The 22,557-nt window shown below is 42.5% G+C and overlaps 1 protein-coding gene across 4 annotated transcripts in view; it reads left to right on the top strand.

Annotated features, from left to right (window-relative positions):
* Positions 1-210: 210 nt before the first annotated feature.
* Klhl24 (kelch like family member 24) overlaps positions 211-22,557 on the top strand; it is a 38,035-nt gene continuing 15,688 nt past the window's right edge. Inside the window, exons 1-3 of one of the 4 annotated variants that reach the window (XM_027413087.2) lie at positions 211-327; positions 5,355-5,417; positions 9,879-10,859. In XM_027413087.2, coding sequence (XP_027268888.1) covers positions 9,940-10,859 — 920 coding nt within the window. In that variant the 5' untranslated portion in view covers positions 211-327; positions 5,355-5,417; positions 9,879-9,939. Of the gene's footprint in view, positions 365-395; positions 531-4,024; positions 4,280-5,354; positions 5,418-9,878; positions 10,860-22,557 lie in introns of those variants that run through there. The other 3 variants (XM_027413086.2, XM_027413088.2, XM_027413089.2) reach the window with 3 other exon arrangements.

Genomic DNA, 22,557 nt, shown 5'->3' with positions numbered 1-22,557 from the left:
CGGTCTTGCTCAAGATGCATTCCTTTACCCTGATTCTACCTTAAGTAAATGTTTCGAATTAGCAACCCGGGATGGGGTTCGCCCTCTAGCGGAACCCAGGTTGTCTGGGAGCCCACCGGGAGTAAGAACTACATCTCCCAGGGTGCTCCGGGAAGGGATGCCTCCCCCTCATTGGCCAAGGGTGGGTGACGCTAAGTGTTTTGGCCCAAAGGTCACATGTTTCCTTTGTTGTGAGCAGTGGCAGAGACTGGTGGCTCCAGGAGACGCCGGCGTAGCAGACACTGCGGGGTCGCCGCTCGTGCCGCTTCCAGCCTGCGCCGCCGAGAGGTACCGAGGTGGCCGCTCCAGGCAGCCCGCGTCCGCGGTACTGACAACCAGCACCTGCGGGAGGGAGACGAGGCCCCCGGCAGCCAGAAGCCCGGCGCGGCCTCGGGCGTGGGGACCGGGCGGGGACAAGCCCCGCGGCTGCAACGCGCTTCGGGCGGAAGCGTCCGGAGTGCTACGGTCTCGGATCTGGCGTTTCCATGGGGGTGAGGGCGACCGTGGGTGCTGTCGCCGAGCACTGACAGGATCGGGGTGCTGGGGCCACAACCGCTCGACGTGCGGTTGCGAAACCTGCTAGGCGTGGTCACCTGACCGTTACCCGCCCCCGCTGAGCCTTTGTTTACCCGGAGCGAGGCCGCGGGCCGTCCCGGGGGAGCCCCCGCCCGGCCGCCCGCTTCCTTCTCCGCCGGGCTCTGCTTCTTAATTTAGTTCCCAGTGTCCCCGCCCCTAAGACCGGGACACCCGAGGCGAAGACGGTTCGGGAGGCTGGGATTGGGCGCTGCAGGCAGGACCCGGCCGGCGAGTTGCGAGTTTTTATTGGTGGGAGCTGGTGGCTGGGTGGCCCGTGCCGCGCAGTCCCGCCCTCATTTGAAGGTGACCTGGAGGACGCGGACGCCGCGGGAGGGGGGACAGCAGTGGGGGGCGTGCCCCCGCCGAGGCCAACGCGGTCGCCGGCCGAGCCGATCGGGCTCAGTGAGGGGACAGAGTGAGCGGAGAAGTGTGCTACTGCCAGCTTGCCCTTTCCTGCTCTGCGCAGGCCTACCTAGTAAAGGGTGAATCACAAGGCCACATTTGGGGAAGCCTCGGTGTCAGCTCTAGCGGATTTTAAGGATTAGTTTTGTTCTAAATGGCGTGCTAGTGTTTACAATTGACTCCCGGCAAGTCCAGCGGGTGGTTGGTTCATAAGGATTTGGTCTTTCCTTTTGTTTTTCTTTATTAGGGTTGCCACTTAAGATTTAAAAGGTGGCTTAAAAAAAAAAAGGATAATGTGAAGTTGTTGGCTTAGAAGTTAAAGTTCTGTTTGTTTTTTTAATCGCTCTCTTAGTTCTCCCTGTTTTCCAGTACACACACTTTCGTATATTGATCTTCCAGGTAATTTAGAAGTTTCTGAGAAGTGAGTTGAAGGCATATTTTGGAAAACTAAATTAAGATGACTGAAAGGTTGGTTCTTTTCAGCCAGAGGATATTAAAGGTGGTTTTTCCAAGCTCTTAAGTTTATGGGGGTCTCTTGTCATTGTTATAGCAGGGGAAAAAATGAGCTTAAGTGAAGCAGGTCTTACTGGCTATATATTTTTAATAGACTTTATAAAATATTTATTTCTATGTGCATTGCCATTTTTCCTGCATGTATGTCTGTGTGAGGGTGCCAGATTCCTTGGAACTGGAATTATAGACAGTTGTGAGCTGCTATGTGGACTCTGAGAATTGAGCCCAGGTCCTTTAGAAGAGCAGCCAGTGTTCTTAAGCACTAAGCCATCTCTCCAGCACCTTTTAATAGATTTTTTTTTAAGATGTATTTATTCCGTGTATGGTGTTTTGCCTTCTTGGATCCACCACCTGCATTCGGTGCCAAAGAAGGCCCAAAGTGGCCGTCAAATCTACTGGAACTGGAATTACAGATGGCTCAGATTGTGATCTGCCTTTTGGGTTCAGGGAATCAAACCTGGGTTCTCTACAAGGGCAACAAGTGCTCTTATCTGCTGAACCATCGCTCCAACCCTGCTTAATATTAAAAATTCAAGTAATGATGGCTGTATCAGAATAAGCAGCTGTCTGATCAGAACACATAATCGCTAGTGTACCAAGGGTATTTAATAGATCTTAATATATACGAATGTTATCCACTATATAAAAACTACCATTTGGTAAGTCGAGTTTCTTCAAACAAAGCCTGTGACTTGTCTCTAAACAGGAAGAAGAAAATAATATTATTATAAGAGTTATCAGTTCTATCTTAGACTTTATTGGCTTTTGTCCAAGTTGCTAAAACCTTAATGCTTTTTCAGTGTGCTTTTTAACTTCCTTGTTTTCCTGCCGTTTCATTAAGATTCAAAGGTCAAGCCTTTTGAAGATACACTTAGCAAATACATTGCAGCATTTATCCTTGTATGTACTTTACTCTTACCTTGAAAATTTAAGACAATTCTTTTCATCAAGTACATAGGTATGGATTCTATAATGAAAAATGTTAACAAAATGTTCTCACAAGCATTCATACAAAAAACATTTCATATCTGTTATGACCACAGCAATGACACTAGACAGTTGGATGTTTTAACATCTCTGTTCTTCATGCTATAAAACCCCTGATAGCTCAACAAAGTGGGTCCCCTGTGGGTAATTCCACTTATTTGGGAGGCTGAGGCAAGAGGACCATCCTGGACAACGTAGACATCGTGGGTAGGGGGCAACAGCAGAATAGCTAATAAATTTGGAGTTGTAACTCTTCCAGCATACCCTCCCCACTCCCCCTTGAGACTGAGGATTAGACTCAGAGCCTTCTAACAAGCTAGCCCACTGAGTTGGCTGGTCATCTTAGATAATCTACAGCATATTAAGAGTGGAGGTCATGCCTGTGAGCCCAGCAGGGGGATCTACAGTTTGTGCCAAACCTGGACTACACAAGGAGACCCCTGTCTCCAAACAAAATCATTAGATTTTGTTGGAGTTTCTAAAATTATTTCTGAATAATTTGTGTAGTACTAAGTTAAATAAAAATCATTGACTTCTAAGTGTTATTGTATATTTAGGAGTCAAGGCAACACCATAGCTAGCTAGTGTAGTTATAATAAACCAAAACTGATTTTGATAGAAAATTAACTATCAAAATTCTGTTTCTCCCTCCCACTCACAACAGGATCTTGTTTTGTAATTATGTCCTGGTACTTGCTATGTAATTCATAATAACCTCTAATTCACAGTGATCCTTCCTGCCTCAGTTTCTGGAGTGCTAGGATTACAAGTGTTAACTCTCTTACTTTGCTAGGCCTTTCATTTTTAAAGAAAAATGCAGTAAGTAGTGGAGGACTGACTGACAAAATAGCATTGTTTCCATGTCAGGTCTAGTGAGGAGCATATTAGGCACAGCTTTTTAGACACACCTGAAATTTATATACAGTTGTAAAACTTATATTTTCACGTAAGTGTGAAATTGATAGAAATATGTAAAAGCCTGCTTAGTTTAGTCTAGTACTTTGTAAAGGATTTAGTCTGTTAGACGCATTTGCTAGCATCCTTCTGTATTACCATTAGATCTTTAAAGGTAACTCTCGGTAGGCGTGGCTACAGCTTCCCCTACAATCACTCCTCAGCTGCACTTTGTTTCTACTTTATCCATGGTTAGTTTGAGAAAATGTGATGGCATGGATGGTTGGCAAGCTGTAGGAACTATACTAGTAGAGTACCATAGCTTCTTGTTCTCTGGTCTTTGGAAGGCCTTAGGGGATCCATACTGACTTTCTGTAACCTCTTTGTAGAGGATTTTTTTTTTCTTTTTGGTTTTTCGAGACAGGGTTTCTCTGTGTAGCTTTGGAGCCTATCCTAGCACTCGCTCTGGAGACCAAGCTGGCCTCGAACTCACAGAGATCCGCCCGCCTCTGCCTCCCCAGTGCTGGGATTAAAGGCGTGCGCCACCAACGCCCGGTGTGCCAATCCTACAGTATCTTAAAATTGAATTTGAATCTAGCATTTGCTACCCTGGTGTCAGACACAAATATGACTCTCCTTCATTGGCTTGGGCCTTACTAAGTACTGGTAAAAAATACTACTCAGTAGGACTAACCATCCCCTGACTTGACCAAGATGCAATATTCTTTTTCTTCGTTGTAGTTTTGGTTTTTCGAGACAGGGTTTCTCTGTTTCTTTGGAGCCTGTCCTGGAACCCATTCTGTAGACCATGCTGCCCTCAAACACACAGGAACCATCTACCTCTTTCTCCCTAGTGCTGGCATTAAAGGTGTGTGCTGCCAATGCCTGGCAAGATACAATATTCTTTATCAAGTGTACCCACAAATTAGACTTCCTAATGAAAGTAGGGAAATACACAGATAGTATTCATGTCCTGATCATAGGGTAGTGTAGGTATAAAGATGTGATTGTGTATTTTTTTAAAGTTGGTTAATTGTATTTTGTTTTGATATCAAATCTGCCTAAACTTAAGAATTTACAAGTTCACATTATGAATGACTGGATCAGAAATCAGAACCAACCAATTAGTATTTAAATACAGTTGCTATTCTGTGCACAACTCTAAATCCTGGTAGTTTCTCTTAAGCATTCTTCTCCACAAACACACACACACACACACACACACACACACACACACCCTGAGGGGGTGTAGTGTTGGATTAGTTGTTGTGTTGACATTAACTATGTAAGGTTCAATAAAGCAGAAAAAATAGAAACATATTAAAATTATTTGATAGGCTTGGAAATTCTATATAAAAAATGGATATAACAAAAGCTTAAAAGTAGGTGGGGTTTTTTTATCCTTTATTCCCGTGGTTATATATAATGCATAGTGAATAAACTGTTTACTTTGGTCATGTTGATACCTCAACTCTTAGAGTGACTTTAAATTCCATCCAATTTAAATGAAACATAAGTTTTGGGGCATTCTTCAAATATCCAAACTGGAATTATCGCAGGGTACACATTTCTTCATCTCACTATCAAATTTAGCTTACTGTTACAATGAATAGGAAATTTGAATATAAAATTATTAATTTGCTTTTTAAAATGTTACTATTGCCAGGCGTTGGTGGCACACGCCTTTAATCCCAGCACTCAGGAGGCAGAGGCAGGCGGATCTCTGTGAGTTCGAGGCCAGCTTGGTCTCCAGAGCGAGTGCCAGGATAGGCTCCAAAGCTACACAGAGAAACCCTGTCTTGAAAAAAAATATATGTTACTATTGATCTGTATGAAAATGAACTTGGAGTTATGAACTGGAACTTACTAAGGACTGTTTTCAGCATATTACTAATGTACTTGAACTGACAGTATCTGATTTATGTCATTGCTCTCTGTTTTAGGTGTGCTAATTTAAATAACACGAGTACTTTGCCTGGGACTTTGGTCAAACAAATGCTGAGAAGGTATGTTTATGTTTATTAGCTATTTATTATACACTGTTATCAGAGAGTTTCAACCATTTCAATTCTTTAACCTGGGATTATTTGGTACCATTCAGATAATAGTGAATAATAGTAACCAATTCTTTTTTTCTTACCTTTTCTTTTTTTCTTTTTCTTTTTTTGGGGGGTGGGGTGGGGGAGGCGGGATGGTTTTTCAAGACAAGGTTTAGCAATGTATCCCTGGCAGTCCTAGAATTCAGGCTGGCCTGGAACCCACAGAGATCTGTCTGCCTCTGCCTCCCCAGTGCTGGAATTGAAGGCGTTTGCCACCACCACCAGGCCAGATCAGTTTTATCTTAAGACAGAATTGGGCTGAGTGTGATGAGACACACTTGTAATCCCAACACCTAGGAAATATCACATTTTTAACTATTGTTAGTTTATTTGTAAAAAATAAATTAGTAAGACAGTAGTGGTGGTGCACGCCTTTAATTCCAACACTTGGGGCACAGAGGCAGGCAGATCTTAGTGAGTTCCTGAACAACCTGGTCTACAAAGTGAGCTCTAGAATAACCAGGACTATTACACAGGGAAGCCCTGTCTTGAAAAAAAAAAAAAAATATATATAATATATATATATATATATATATGTATGTAAATATTTTATTTGTAAAAACTGGGAAAGCAAAAGCTGATTGATTATATATGGGAAACCAAAAGTTAAACTTTGAAAGAATATCTTATTTTAAGATGACTCTGTGCAGATCATTTACTCTGTGGTAAATAGTAAGAGTTTGTATTTGGTTCTGTTGTGGAAGGCTGGTTAATAAATAGAGTTTTCTTAGAAAGTCCAGAGATAGCAAGTTTTAATCAACCTCTTTGTCCCCAACTTTACCCAATACTCCATTCATTACACTAGCTACAGAAAACTATTCATTGTTTTCCTATAGGTGTCAAGGAATGCTAGTGGGGGGGGGTGGTCCTGTGAGCTCTCGTAGATGAGGGGTTGAGAGCCACAGCTCTCAACCTTCCCGATGCTGCAACACTTTAATACAGTTCCTCATGTTGTGATGACTCCAGCCATAGAATTATTCCATTGCTTCTTCATAACTGTAATTTTGCTAGTTATGAATCATATTGTAAATATCTGATGTGTGACCCCATAGGGTCATGACCCACAGATTAGAGAGGGCAATCTTGTCCTTGTGGCTTAGAGAGAGAGTAGTTTTGTTTTTGTTGGCTGACTAATTGGTTTGGTTGATTCATTTTGAGTTTTTAGACAGTATATCTGTGTCAGTCAGGCTGGTCTCAGACCTGCAGCCATCTTCCTGTCTGCCTCATGAGTGCTGAGGCATTCTTTGCAATGCTAAGCTTAAACAGATTTTTATTGTCAGCACCAGTAATTATATCACTGATCAAAGTCCCGGTGGATTATGTGAATATTTTTGAACCTGAAATACAGTAGTGATGAAGATGATGATGGTAGTGGTGGTGATGATGATAAACAAGGTGAGCTGATACAAAGAATAAATTCTTGATTTCCTAAATTCTTAATATGGGAAAGTGGCTATTATCTAATTCAATAATGTAGTAGAATAGTAAAGATTCAAATATGAATTCCTTCCCATGTCATAACCATTTCTATCTCTGGGGTGTGGGTGGGGTGGGTGGGTTGTTTGTGTTTGAGACAGGGTCTCAGGTATCTCAGGCTGGCCTAAAACTCTCTCTCTCCCTCTCCCTCTCCCTCTCCCTCTCTCTCTCTCTCTCTCTCTCTCTCTGGCTCTCACTCTCACTGAGGATGACTTTGAACTTGTGATCTCCTACCTCTCCCACACAAGTGCTATCTAGACATGTACCACCATGTTTGGTTATTCCTGATCCTCCCTGCTGTCCTCACTCTTAGAGGAAATAAAAGAATATTAAATAATGAAAGAATGTATGTAAGTGCCAAAAACTTTAAGCTAGAGGAGGACTATAATTTGGCATCTTGTCTATGCTATTGTATATTGTCATGCAGTATCATTTGGCAATTGTGCCCTGTTGAATTCTTCTGGAATTATTAACCAGATAGTCTGTAAAAAAGCAGATTACAATATTAGTGCACCTAAGATTAGAAAATAGAAGGTGTTTATTGCTTCTGGTTTTTTGTTTGTTTGTCTTCAACTTGACACAAGCTAGAGTTATTTGGGAAGAGGAACCTTAATTGAGAAAATGCCTCCATTGGATTGCTTGTAGGCAAGTCTGTAGGACAATTTTTTGATGGTTGATAGGGGTGAGCCCATTAACATGGGGACAGTACCAGTCCTGAACAGGTGGTCCTGAAAGCATGCTAAATCCAGGCAGTGGTGGTGGTGGCGCACGCCTTTAATCACAGCACTCAGGAAGCAGAGGCATGCAGATCTCTCTTAGTTTGAGACCAGCCTGGTCTACAAGAGCTAGTTCCAGGACAGAATCCAAAGCTACACAGAGAAATCCTGTCTCAAAAAACCGAAAGAAAGAAAGCAGGCTGAGCAAGACATAGGAAACAATCCGGTAAGCAGCACTCCATGTCGTCTGCCTCAGTTCCTGCCCTGACTTCCCTAGTGATGAATGTGATCTGAGAGTCATAAGCTGAAATGAACCCTTTCCTCCTCAGTTTGCTGTTGGTATGGTGTTTAGCATAGCAATAATAAGCCTAACTAATACAGTTTCCTCCAGATTTCCATTATAAATAGGTAGTGCTGTTTTAAAATGTTAAATGTGCCTGTAATTTAGGCACTGGTCTTTATTTTCATGTTCATTCAGTCATTCATTATGCTGGAGGGCACAAGTATGCCACAGAATGTATCTGGATGTCAGAAAATGACTTGGGCCAGGCGGTGGTGGCACATGCCTTTAATCCCAGCAGAGGCAGGCGGATCTCTGAGTTCAAGGCCAGGCAGGTCTACAGAACGAGTTCCAGGACAGCCAGGACTACCCAGAGAAACCCTGGAGGGGGGGGGAGAGAGGAGGAGGGAGAGGAGAGAGAGAGAAGATGACTTGCAGGAGTCAGTTCTCTCCTTCCTACATGGGTTCTGGGGGTCCAGCTCAGATTGTCAGGCATGTGGGTAAGGACCCTTACCCTTTGAGCCATAGTAACAACTCCCATCTATGACTGAGAAATGACCCAATCCCTCAAAGACAACTATGAGTAACCAAAGGATTCAGTCACTCGACTAATGACAGTTATTTTCTGTTACTTATATGTATCCTTGGCTAGCCTACTGGAGCTTTCTATGTAGACCAGACTAGACTAGAACTCATAACATAGCCAAGCATGACCTCAAACTCTTGAGTTCACTGCCTCCACTTTCCAAGTGTTGAGATTACAGATGTGTACCATGAACCTAGTTTATGTGATACTAGATCAAACCCAGGACTTCATACATACTTGGCAAACACTTTACCAATTGAGCCGTGCCCCCATCCAAGTTCATATCCTTTTTGGTTTTCCAAGACAGGCTTTCTCTGTATTGCTTTGAAGCCTGTCCTGGAATTCACTCTGTAGACCAAGCTGATCTCAAACTCACAGAGATCCTCCTGCCTCTGCCTCCTGAGTGCTAGGATTAAAGGCATGTGCCACCACTGCATGGTATTCATATACTTTTAAATAACTGTAATAAACTATTCCATCTTGAAGATACCCTGGGATTTAGTTAATAGGGCTTTAGCTTGTTTTAAGTATTTTCTATTAATACAGCACTTAACATCTGTGTAAATAAATTGTTTCATAAATTCCTGATTATTTCTTTAGGAACATGATAGAAAATGAGGTTCATTTCATTCTATCATGTTCCTAAATGTTCTTTAGGAACATGATAGAAAATTTACGTATTTTTAAAGTATAGTGATAGATAAATACTAGCACTGCTATATTAAGATAATAATGGTTCAAACAAAAAAGATAGTAACTTTATATTAACATTCTGGCCAGGCAGTGGTGGCGCATGCCTTTAGTCCCAGCACTCGGAAGATAGAGGCAGGTGGATCCCTGTGAGTTTGAGACCAGTGTGGTCTACAAGAGCTAGTTCCAGGACAGCCTCCAAAGCCACAGAGAAACCCTGTCTTGAAAAACAAAACAAAACAAAAAAACCATTCTGGCTGTAAGCCATACATAGTGGTGTGTGCCTGTAGTCTTAGCTTCCAGGAGGCTGAGGCAGGAGGAGTTCCAGACCATCCTGGACTATATAGGGGAGACTTTGTTTTAGACAAACAAAAATAACAGCTAAAAGATTGTTAGTTCAGTTCTATATGCTTTCTTACTTCTGCCTTCAGGAGATGGTGGAAACTGATCGCCAGGAAGAATACATATAACCGTTTGAGCTGAGGACTGTTCTAATCCTGCAAGATTTTTTTTAATCAGTTTTCATTAAAATAAAATAGTATATGTTGTAGACTCTATGAATCATGTGGCTTTGTTATGTTTTCATAAAAATGAAATTGTCTATTTTTATTTTTCTTTAGCCACATAAAGAAGATACCTAGCAGCTATTTCTCAACAATTATATAGTCAACTGATGTAACAATGGTACTAATATTGGGACGCAGACTAAACAGAGAGGATCTTGGGGTGCGTGATTCCCCAGCAACTAAGCGTAAAGTTTTTGAAATGGACCCCAAATCTCTGACAGGTCATGAGTATTTTGACTTCTCTTCAGGATCATCCCATGCTGAAAACATACTCCAGATATTTAACGAGTTCCGAGACAGCCGCTTATTCACAGATGTCATCATCTGTGTGGAAGGAAAAGAGTTTCCTTGTCATCGAGCTGTCCTCTCAGCATGTAGCAGCTACTTCAGAGCCATGTTCTGTAACGACCACAGGGAGAGCCGAGAAATGCTGGTGGAGATCAACGGCATTTTAGCTGAAGCTATGGAATGTTTTTTGCAGTATGTATATACTGGCAAGGTGAAGATCACAACAGAGAATGTCCAGTACCTCTTTGAGACATCCAGCCTCTTTCAGATTAGTGTTCTCCGTGATGCGTGTGCCAAGTTCTTAGAGGAGCAGCTTGACCCTTGCAATTGTCTAGGAATCCAGCGCTTTGCCGACACTCACTCGCTCAAAACACTCTTCACAAAATGCAAGACCTTTGCGTTACAGACTTTTGAGGATGTGTCCCAGCATGAAGAATTTCTTGAGCTTGACAAAGATGAACTTATTGACTATATCTGCAGCGATGAACTTGTTATAGGGAAAGAGGAGATGGTGTTTGAGGCCGTCATGCGCTGGGTTTACCGAGCTGTTGATCTGCGTAGGCCTCTGTTGCATGAGCTCCTGACGCACGTCAGGCTCCCTCTCTTGCATCCCAACTACTTTGTTCAGACAGTTGAGGTGGACCAGTTGATCCAGAATTCCCCCGAGTGTTACCAGTTGCTGCATGAAGCAAGACGGTACCACATACTTGGCAATGAAATGATGTCCCCCAGGACTAGACCACGCAGGTGAGAAGTCGCCATACAGATGCTGCTAACGAAAATTTTGGTTTTAGAAATTTATTTTAAACTTCTGAGCTCATTTAAATGTTTAGTTTATGTGAGTCTTAGGCAGTTGAAGGTCTGTTTGGAGGCTTGGAGCCTACATGACTAGGTGTGGAGACACACACCTGTAATCAGTACACAGAGACTGGCAGATCCAGAGTTAAGGTTATCTTTGGGTATGTGTGTAAAACCTACTTTCAGATCTGTGCTTAATGGCATCTCAAATTTCAGTGATTTTTTTTTTTTTTTTTTTTTTTTTTTGGTATTTTTGTTTTTGAGAGCACACATTACGGAGCCCAGGCTGGACTTACACTCTCTTTGTAGACTGGCATTGAACTCCTGATCTTCCTACTTCTGCCTCCAAGTGCTAGGGTTACTGGCATATGTCCCATGCCCAGCTCAGGTGCTTTGTCTGAATTTGAAAATTACATCCACATTGAAGAATAATTAGTAAGCTTATGTTTGGAGTGAAATGTGACCATCAGTGTTATACATGTTAATTTATAGATACCTATAGACTTTTAAGTCCTTTTGCCCACAGAGCAAGTGCTCTATCTTCTAAGCCATCTCCCTGGCCCTGTTTTCTAGGACTTTTAAGGAAACCAGCTTATTTCTTACAGTGAAAAGTTTATGTCTGGTTGCAGTATCAACCCGTTTGGAAACCAGCATGAAGAACTAAAGTAGAATTCTGCTAAGTTTGAAGCTGTTGTTAATGCAGTAGCCGGTACTTATCCTGCATAGACATTCCTTGATCCTTGATGCTTTCTTTACAAGTCTGTTATCAACCCCTGCTCTTGCCTGCTACTGTATTGTTTCATTAATTACTAGAAGCTATCCAAACATTACATAATATTTTGTATAGATTTTTATCCTTTCCATTCTCTACTACTTAACTCCAGTCCCCTCCTATGACTTGAGCTTCTGTCTTCAGTCACGACTGAAACTCCTCTAATCGAGTCATAGGTGACCTTGTTTTGTCTGTTAGTCTCCTTTCAATCTGGAGCCAGGGTGATGTCTTTCCAGGATGTTGTGTTGATTCTGATGCTGGGGACAGAGTTCATGGCCTTGTAGTACGCCATGAACTACCACTGAGTGCTCTACCACTGAGCCACACCCTCAGACCTGGGAGCTGACGTTAACTGCCATATCTGCCTGAAACTCCATTGGCTTATGGAATGCCATTGTCCTCCTGAGCTGCCTGTTCGGCAGTTGTTCTTTCCAGTTGATGGTCCTGATTCCTGTGTCTGCTCTGTAGTGTTACCTGTTTAGTTTGCATCCTTTTGTCTGCTGCACATACTTTCCTGGGTGACTCCATCTCATCATACCCTGAGCTGCACACTGCCAGCTCTGACCCTGAATCCTGAGCACATATTTTCTCACTTACTCATTCATATTTCTTTTAATGTTTTGAATAATTTTTACCTAGCTCTTTTGCTTTATATGATTTATATAATTAATTTATATATGTGTGTGTGTGTAATATATATATATTTATTTATTACTTGATTGTGTATGTCTTTTAGAATACCGTAAGCAAAATAACTTTTACAATTAAAGGTAACAGTTCATATTGGCTAAATTCTAATCTATATATAAATTGTCTTTTAATATACCTGGATTCAGAATCTCCCATTATACCTGGTTATATCTAAGAAGTTTCTTTTATTACAAAACTGCTTTTTCATGTTTCTAACTTGATAGAAAACTTTCTATAGCCCACCTTCTAGATTCTTCTCATTATGACCTCCTTTAAATGTATTTAGCTATGTATATTTCCCAGAAAGTGCTAACTGGCTCTACATACTTCAGCTTGACAGATAGTTAAATATTTGAGACTAGAATTCATCCTATGTGATGTGTATATTACATTGCTTATTAAAAGGGCCTCATACATATTATGTCATCTTCCCAGCTATCATTCCATAATAGTAATAGGAAACTCTTAGTCCTAGGAACTGCTCTGTGTACCATAATTCGTATTAATTCATTTAAGTTTCAGAATAGCCATGAGTTAGTATTATTAAACACATTTTACAGATCCCAGAGTCAGAGAAGTAACTTGTTCAAGATCACAGTTTAGTCAGTGACTTCTACTCATACACATACTGCCTCCTTAGTAACGTTTAAATTTGAGTATTTCAAAGATATACTGTACTTTATACGACTTTATTGAATACTCTTTGTTTTTGAGACAAGGTGTCATAAATCCCAGGCTGGTCTCCCAACTCTCTAACATGCTGAGGCTGACCCTGAACTGCTGACCATGCTTTCAGTTACTCAGTCCTGGGATTTAGTCCTGGGCCTTCATACCAGCTGTTTTCTATTGCTTTCATTCAGTGCCCCATAGCATTCCTAGTTTCCTCTTTTCTGTAAGTACTCAATGCAGATAGGAAACATGAAAGGTTTTTTTGTTGTTGTTTTACATTGCTGCATTATGGGGGTTGAACCTCTGAACCATTTCTCTAATCCTTCCAGGAGGCAAATTTAATATTTGTGCAGAAAACATATTAACACCTGCATAAGGATGCATACCTGTAATCCTATTCTCAGGTGACTGAGGCAGGAGGATTGCTTTGAGTTTGAGACCAGCCTGAGCTATATAAATGAGTACCAGCCAGCTAGGGATACATAGCAAGACCTGTGTGAGACAAAAAGGAAAAGGGGAGGGGGACTATACAAGTTTGGGCTTGAAATACTGTAAAAAGAAAAAAAAAATTTTTTTTTTGGTTATTGCATTTTTTTTCTTTTTGTGTAAGCCATGGCGTGTGTGTGGAGGTCAGAGAATTATCTGTGGAGTAACTTCTCTCCTTCTGCCATGCAGGTCCCAGGGGTCAAACTCGGGTCATCAAGTTCTGTGGCAGTCACCTTTACTCTCTGAGCCTTGTTGACAGCCTTGAAATACTTTTTTCCCCCTAGCTTGTTTTTGTTTTTGTTTTCTGAGACATAGTCTCATGTAACCTTTATGGTTTGAACTTGCTCTAAAGCCAGAGCTGGCCTTGAACTCCTGCTTCTCCCATTTCTGCTGTCCTGTACCACGCACACTATTCCCTGAATGAGGACACCTTTGGAACTTTGTGAAGATTCAGCTAGTCATCAACCTGAACAATTCAGGCCTCATCTAGTAAATACATGTCATCCTTGTATGCCAAGTGCTGCTTCAAAGCCTTTCTTTGACCTGGAGAAAAGTGACTTCTCTGAGGCAGGCATCTGCCACACCATTGTCTCAGTCCGAAAAGCTGATGGTCCTGCCGTATCATATCCCTGGCCTTTTTTTTTTTTTTTTCAGTCTAATTGGGACCTCCACTGCACTTCATTTTGATTTCTTTATAAAGTGTGTGTGTGTGTGTGTGTGTGTGTGTGTGTGTGTGTGTGTGTGTGTGCGCGTGCGCGCGTGCGTGCGTGCGCGCGTGAGGTTTTCATGGAACTCCAGTTCGGATTGTGCCTACCACAGTGATTACCTGGAATTTTCCGATGGTGGGTGCTGATTCTCTGTTTTGGTAGCACTGGGCTGCTACAAAATGAAGTTCCTGAGTAGCAGCATGGATAACATTGAACTGGGCAAGTGTTTGCTGATGTGATGGCCATGTGTGGCAAATTGGTTATATTTGGGTCGGGGGTGAGCAGTAGGAATAGCTAAGACTTTGCAAGTTAATTATTTTGAGGTTACACTCAGCAGTTAATTACACACTTGAATCTGACTTCTAATATTTATGTGTGCTCATTTTTGTGGAAATAAGTATAGGTATGGGTCATGAAACTAAACGGGGAACCATGGGAGGAGAAGAGGAGTTTTAAGTAAGGGAGGGGGTTGGGAAGAGTAGTAGAGGACTTGAAAGTAGAAGGGGACTTCTAGGGGAGGAGAGGTAGAAGGACCAAACAAAGCAAACCAGCTACTTTGTATGCTGATTTATTTTTTTTATGTTTTGTATATGGGTGATTTGCCTGCATGCACGTCTGGATGCAGTTCCCTCAGAGGACAGATGAGGGCATCAGATCCTCCCTGGAGTTAGACAGTTGTGGGGTCCATGTGGGTGCTGGGAATCGAACACAGGTCCTCTGGACGAGCAGCAAGTGCCCTTAGCTGCTGAGCCATCTCTCTAGCCCAAAATTTTTAACTATTTTTATTTTATGTGTATAAGTATTTTTGCCTGCATGTATGTAAGTGCACATGTGTATACCTGGTGTCTGCAGAGGTCAGAAGAGGACACTGGATCCCCTAGAACTGGAGTCACAGATGGTTGTGAGCAGACAGATGGGTGCTGGGACCAAACTCGAGTCCCCTGGAAGAACAGCTATTGATCTTAACCAGTGGGCCCTCTCTAGCCCTTTATTTTTGTAAAGAAAATCATAGTTATTTCTCCTAATAGCCTCTATCCAACTCTTTTGTTAATAAAACAGAGTCACATTTTGTAGCACAGGCTATCCTTGAACTCACAAAGACCTACCCACCTCTGCCTCACTTCACAATTATTGGGATTAAAAGTGTGTGCCACCATACCCAGCCTCTGTCTGACCCCTTACCTAATGATGTAGTTACTTTATGATGAATAATTATTATAATAAGGACAAAGCTTAAGTTCCCCAAAATAAGGAAGTCATGAATATGTTTTTCCTTAAGAAATAGGGTTTTATTGCTGGGCATTCTATGGTTTCCTCTACTCCCCCCCCCCCTCGTGTCTGTGTGTATTTATTTGCTGTGGAGCTTGGGCAGTCTAATAGTGCACATTTTCCCAGTACTTGAGAGGTGGAGGCAGGAAGATGAAGAGTTCAAGTTTCAAGTCCTTCAACTACATAGCAAGTTCAAGGCTGAAATGGACTACATGAGACCCTCCCAAAAAGAGTGTGTGTGTGTGTGTGTGTGTGTATGAGAGAGAGAGAGAGAGAGAGAGAGAGAGAGGAGAGAGCGCTGTGGCGCCAACTTGCTGTGACCACAGACGTAAGGCAGCAGAACCAACTCTGACCTTGGGGCCCTGCATGCCTGTTCCAGTGCAGCATCCATCTTAGCCTCCCACGTGTCTGGACATATGGTCCACCATTATGACGTGTTTAGCTGCTTTGAAATCAGATACTTTACACAAAATGTTGATTGTGAGTTTCCTTCCACCTCACCCTTAGGCAGTCCTTGGTGTTCCTCTTGAAAAGACGTCTGTTACCAGTTTTAACTTCTTTAGGAATATGCTTTGTATAGAAGTGTGTGTATAGATAAGCATCTCCTGGCTTTCTGTACAGGCGTACACTTAAGTTTCTTACCTAGGACTTGCTTGGTTTCCTTTGTTAATAGGCAATACTGAAGGTTTAACCTAGGGCCTCACTCATGCTGGCAAGTGCTCTACCACTGAGCTATAAAACTTTGAAATTGTTCTGTATGAACACATACAGATCTTTCCTTTTTATGTTACTAGAGAAGCTTCTGAAGTTGTTCTCAAAGATTTTACTTTTAATTCTTCAAAATGGTGTCTGCTGTCTGTCTGTCTGTGCATGTACACATGTGAGTGCAGTGCCCATAGAGACCGGAAGAGGATGTTGGATTCCTAGAGCTGGAGTTACAGGCACTTGAGTAACCCAGCGGAAGTGTTGGGAACTGAACTGCTGTCCTCCGAAAGACCAGTATGTGCTTGGAGGCACTGACCTGTCTATTCAGCCATCTCTATACTTTGTTCTTCTAAGCAACATTTGAATAGTATTCTGCTCAGGGATAGGCCATAATTTAGGTATTGCTGTTATTTTGTTGAGAAAGGATCTCATGTATAACCCTGGCTGTCCTGGAATTTGCTTCAAACCTGGCTGGTCTCCAGAGATCTGCCTATCTCTGCCTACCTGGTGCTGAAGGTAAGTGCCAGACTCTTGGCTCATAATTTTTTTTCCATTATATTTGCCATTTGTTGGTTAATGGGCATTGATTGTTTCTACCTTTTGGCTAGTATGAGTAGGCATCTGTGGATGTTTGTTTAGAGTTTTTTTTTTTTCCTCTGAGCTTTGTGTATTTGTGTGTTTTCATGCACCGTGGGGTAGGTACACTGGAAGTCAGAGGATAGTTGGGACTCAGTTCTTGGTCTACCAGGCACTTGGCAGCCAGTACCCCTCACCCCGTACCATCTCAGTAGTCCTAACCTACCTTTTAGTGATGGCTATTGAGACTGTCGGGTTTCATAGGATGTCTTTGTGTTTGGTTTGCTATTGCAAATGATCCTCAGTAGCTGTTGGGATGCACATGTCCTTTTGCTTACATAAAGATTAATTGATGGCTGCAGCTACTGAAAGTCGAACCCTTTAGTCATACCATGTATACAATATTAATTTGTTTGTTTGGGTTTTTGTTTTGTTTTTCAAGACAGGGTTTCTCTGTATAATAGTCCTGACTGTCCTGGAACTCACTATGTAGACCAGGCCAGCCTTGAACCCACAGAGATCCACCTGCCTCTGCCTCTGCCTCTGCCTCTGCCTCCCAAGCTCTGGGATTAAAGTTGTGCACTATACACCTGACTACAATATTAATTTTTACAGGTAATAAAAATTGCCTGCCAATTTATACTTTCACCAGAAACACAAAAATGCCACTTTTCTGTACTCCTTTGCCAACCCAGTTTCTTTTTCTGAGGGCAAGATATCATATGGTCCAGGCTAGCCTCCAACTGTGTGGTTGAAGAGGCCTTGAACTTCTGATCCTGCCTTTACCTCCCACCTGCTGAGATTGCAAGTGTCTGCCTCCATGCCCAGTTTATTGCCAGTATCTTTGCTATTCTGGAAAGGGAAAGTTATGTTTCATAGTTCAACAACAACAAAAAGAATCTTTACCTAGCCAGGCCATATGGCACTTGCCTCTAATGCCAGCACTTGGGAGGTGGAGGGAGGTGGATATCTGAGTTCTAAGACAGCCTGATCTATATAGCACGTTCCAGGTCAGCCAGAGCTACACAGTGAGACCCTTTCACCAAAAGCAAGCAAAAGTAAACAAACAGTAGTCTTTTCCTATGGGAATAGAGAGCTGCTCAGCAGTGAAGTACACCGGCTGCTCTTAACAGGGGAACCGGGTTCAGTTCCCAGAATCTACATGGTGACTCACAACTATCTGTACCACACAGTTCCAGGAGACCCAGCACACTCTTCTGGCCTCTATGGCACTAGGCGTGCACATCGTGATGCACATACATATATGCAGGCAAAACACTCATGCACATAAAAGAAAGATAACTTTTTTTAAAGAATCTTTTCTTAATTGAAAGCCATTTTTATTCTTTTCCTTTCAGTCCATTAAACCTCTCATGTATTATAATTCTCATTGCAAATTATAAGAACCAGCTCATCAACTCAAATACAAAAGAGAAATGTGTTAACATGATACAGGAATCTGCATCTTTAGAACCTAAAAACAAAACAAAAAAAATGGACAGTTCATTCAGACAGGGAGGGAGGGAGGGTGGGAGGGAAGGAAGGAAGGCAGGAAGGAAGGGAGCAAGGGAGGGAGGCAGGCAGGCAGGCAGGCAGTCAGGCAGGCCAAATCTGAAAAGCCCTCAGAAACCAAGCAATGCATTTGCCCCACCTCCTGCTCTTCTTTCTGCATGGCTGCATTGTTTGCTGTTATTGCTTTCAGTGAACATGGCCTCTCAACTGTTGGAGGATATTTGATCACACTGTGAACCTGAGATTTCATTGTTTACTGGAGGAACTGCTGCTAGCTGTGGTGTGGCTCAGTCCTAGCACACAGCTTTAATCCAAGAGCTTTTTGCTTGAATATTGTGAACAGGATTAAATAAAATCTTCCATAGGACAAGAGGTAGAGCAAACAACCAGTTGACAGGAAAAAGCCATAGAGAGTGGGAGAAAGTCAGGAGGACGGGGGGGGGGGGGGGGGGGGGGGGGGAGGGAACACGACAGACAGACACTCGGTAAGTAGAAGGGAGTGACATCCAGTTGGAGTTTTTGTTAGAGATGTCATAGAAGAAAGCTCTCTTTCTGGGACACTGGTCAAAGAGGAAGCAGCTGGGTGCTTTCTCAGCCTGTCTGAGCTAGCAGGTTTTCAACCCAGCATCTGCTCCTGAGTCTTTATTGGTAAAAACAGAATGATAGTGACTTAGATAAAAATAACAGCTCAAGAGTTTGCATTTGTATATTCAGTGACTCAGAATGAACTTCTACTTCAACTAGACATGGAACAACATTATGGCCATATTGGAGTAGAATTGCTAAGCTGAAAGGTGTTACTTAGAATGTCACCCCTTGTCAGGCTGGTGAAACAACCAGTGGTGGCCATTAATAACGAGGTGATGTGGCTGTCCCTTTGAGTTCTATTACCCACAGAGAAACAAGCTCAAGGGGCAAGAAGGGAGTAGTTAGCCAGGCTGGTACAAGGAGTCTAACCCCAAGCAGTTTATTTTTGACATATTTAGGCACAGTACAACTTTGGGGGAAAGTTCCCATGTGACAGTTATCACAACAAAGCTTAAGGCATGACTGTATTGCTCCTTTGCAAAAGTACTTGTGGACTCTTCCACAAGACTGTGTTCTGTTGAGTGACGATGCTCAGGGTAAGAGTCCAGGGAGGAAGGGTTTGTAATAAGCATAATAGTAAACTGTTCTGCAGAGTACATGAAACCTTTCATATGAATGGATTCTATTAGCCCAGAGGTGGCGATGCACTTGAGAGGCAGAGGCAGGAGGATCTCTGTGAGTTTGAGGCCAGCCTGGTTTACAGAGCAAGTTGCAGGACAGCCGGTCTACACAAAGAAACCCTGTCTTGGGACACTTCCCTCCCACTCCTCCCTACCCCCCAAAAGAAAGAAGAAGAATGGGTTCTAGTGACTGAGAAACCATGCTTGGGAGTCTAGAAGATTCTAGTGAAGCCTGGCTCTACAGAATAGTAAGACACCAGGTTGTAAACAACATCCACTCCAACCTTCTGGGTAGAAAACAGGTATGCACATCCCTTTCACCAAATAGGAAAGCCTGTGTGTGTGACAATGCTGTATGCTCATCTGTGATCATGTGCGCCCCCTGCAGGATGTGATGTTTTTCTTTATTTTCCTTAAACTGGGGTAGGGTAGGGAGTGGATGGAGTACTTTACACCAGCTGAAAAAAATGTAGGAAAGAAACAAAACAGCCATATTTTTACCTCCTAGGGATAAAAAACTTGAATAAAGCGTCTTGCTTTCTTCTGTTTTTATTATTATGGTGGGGGGCGGTTAACTAGAGAGAGAACCCCAGGCCTCACCATGCTAACTGTGACCTCTGCCACTAAGCTACTTCCCTAGCCCTTTTTTTGTTGTTGTTGTTTTAAGATTTATTTATTATGTGTACAGTGTTCGACACCAAATCTCATTACAGATGGTTGTGAGCCTACGTGGTTGCTGGGAATTGAACTCAGGACCTTTGGAAGAGCAGGCAGTGCTCTTAACCGCTGAGCCATCTCTCCAACCCCGTCTTAGTGTTTTTGCTATTGTTTGACAATTGCATATATATCGTGTATTGTGATCCACTATCCTATTACCTGCTCTTACCCTCTCCCATTTCTGCTGACCCCCTTCCCAGCTAGCCCCTCTACTTTCATGTTGGGGTGGGGAAGTATTTACTGGCACTGGGCAACTTCCAGCACTATACTATGGAAGAAAATGACTTTCCTTCCCCTGACAATCATTAACTGCCAGTAGCAGTCAGGGAAGGAGGGAGCCTCTCAAGTCCCTCCTCCCCCATGATGGGATGTTGAAGGGTCCGATCTTGTACAGGTAGCCAAGCTGCCATGTATTCATTATTGTTACAGCCATGACGTGTCCACAAAACAGTGTTGCGTAGCACTCTTCCCCATTCTCCAGCTCTTAATTCTTTCCTGTCCTTGTGAGTGTTCTCTGAGGTTTGAAAGGGAGTAAGAGTCGTCTCACTAAGGGTACTGCACTTATCAGTTACTTGTTCCCAGCACTTTAACCAGAAGTAAGTGAAGCCCTTCATTAACCACCACTCACTGCAAAATGCTTCCTTGATCAAGGCTAAGAGCAGCACTTTGGGTATAAACATAAATACTAAGCCGTTTGACCCATGTGCACTTATAGCATGTGTTTTTGAAGCAGTATGAGCTCTGCCTCTGCCTCTGCCTCCTGAGTGCTGGGATTAGAAGCATATGAAAACACACCCAGACCCCAAACACATTTAAGCTATTGATGAACAACAACTTCTCCTCCTCCCACCCCCCTTAGGTTTATCAAGACGGAGTTTCTCTATGTAGCCCTAGCTATCTTGGAACTCCCTCTGTAGACCAGGCTGGATCAAACTCATGAGATCCGCTTGCGCCTGCCTCTGCCTCCCGAGTGCTGGGACTATAGGTGTGTGCCACCATGGTCTGGCTAAACTTGTTAACTTTAAATAACATGAACATCTTTGTGGCTCAGTATTTATGCATATCTACTGTTAGTTCCTATGATAACTTTTTAGATAATTGCTGCTTTTAAAAGGAAACATTTTGAGGCTGGGTCACTACATCTGCTCCTTATAAAAACTGCCTGCCTGGTGCAGCAGGCACTGCCTGGACTCAGTACTGTGTCCTAGCCTGGATCTAATGTTAACTATGAGAAACTGATTGACTCTCTCATCTTCTAGTCTGTAACTGAGACCAGAGGGTCACAATGGCAAGGACTCAAGTCTAGCTTTAGCATCGATAGTGAGTTCCTATCTCAAAAAAAACTAGTAAGAGTGAACATTTAGGTCAGTGGCCAAATGCTTGCCCAGCATGCAAAAGGACCACACAAAAAGAGAAGAGGAAGAGAACCAGCAAGCAGGTTAGTGTGTTAAGGCCACCTGCTCAGTGTTTTCTGTCAGGTCACTTACTCACTACAGGAATTCAGTAGAGCTAGTACTTGAGAAACTCACCCAACATTTTCTTGCCAAAGAACTATCGATGTTCAAGTCAATATTGCTAAGACAATAACTTGAATGGGTGCTGCAAATATTTATTTGCATGATTATGATTTATTCTTTCACTTGTTTCTTCATTTACTTATTCTAGGACTGGCCAATCCTGTCTTTAGATAACACAATGAATTGATGATATCAAATCTTATAGATGCGAGAACTGTTCTGTCTCTGTAAGGTTAAAGTCACATACCTCCATTTTTAGCAAGTGCATGCATGCCTGGGTGTTAGAATGGTTTAACTTACAGATATTTTTGAATTTTGTTTTGGCTCGTATATTCCTAGCTGGATGACATGAGAACCTTGCACATAAAATAACTTATTTCTGAAGAAATACTCTTAAGTGCATACACTACAAATTTATTTTAGAATTAGCAACAATGAAAGGTGGTAGAGTTCTTAGAAACCCAATGACCTGGTTTCAGACCCTCGTAATGTAACAAAACAGAAAGCTTCAGAAGTCAAAACCCATAAAACTAGTGTGGTGTCCCTTGCCTTTCTCTCAGCACCCAGGAGGCAGAGACTGGTAGATCTGTTCCAGGCCAGCCTGGGCTACATAGTGAGACCCTGTCTCCAAATCAACAAACCAACCAGAAAAACAACTGTAATCACATCACTCACTTGTATTCACAGGTGGCTGAGACAGGAGGATCATGACCTTTAAGTTAGCCTGAGCTACATATCAAGACTGTCTTTAAAAACTAAATAGTAAGTTTAATGGCAGGGGCAGACTGGAGAGATGACTCATAGGTTAAGAATACTGGA

This window comes from Cricetulus griseus, chromosome 4, assembly GCF_003668045.3.
Source record: "Cricetulus griseus strain 17A/GY chromosome 4, alternate assembly CriGri-PICRH-1.0, whole genome shotgun sequence".
Classification (NCBI taxonomy): Eukaryota; Metazoa; Chordata; class Mammalia; order Rodentia; family Cricetidae; genus Cricetulus; species Cricetulus griseus.
The sequence above is the reverse complement of the archived record's forward strand: the minus strand, read 5'-3'. Positions and strand labels throughout refer to the sequence as shown.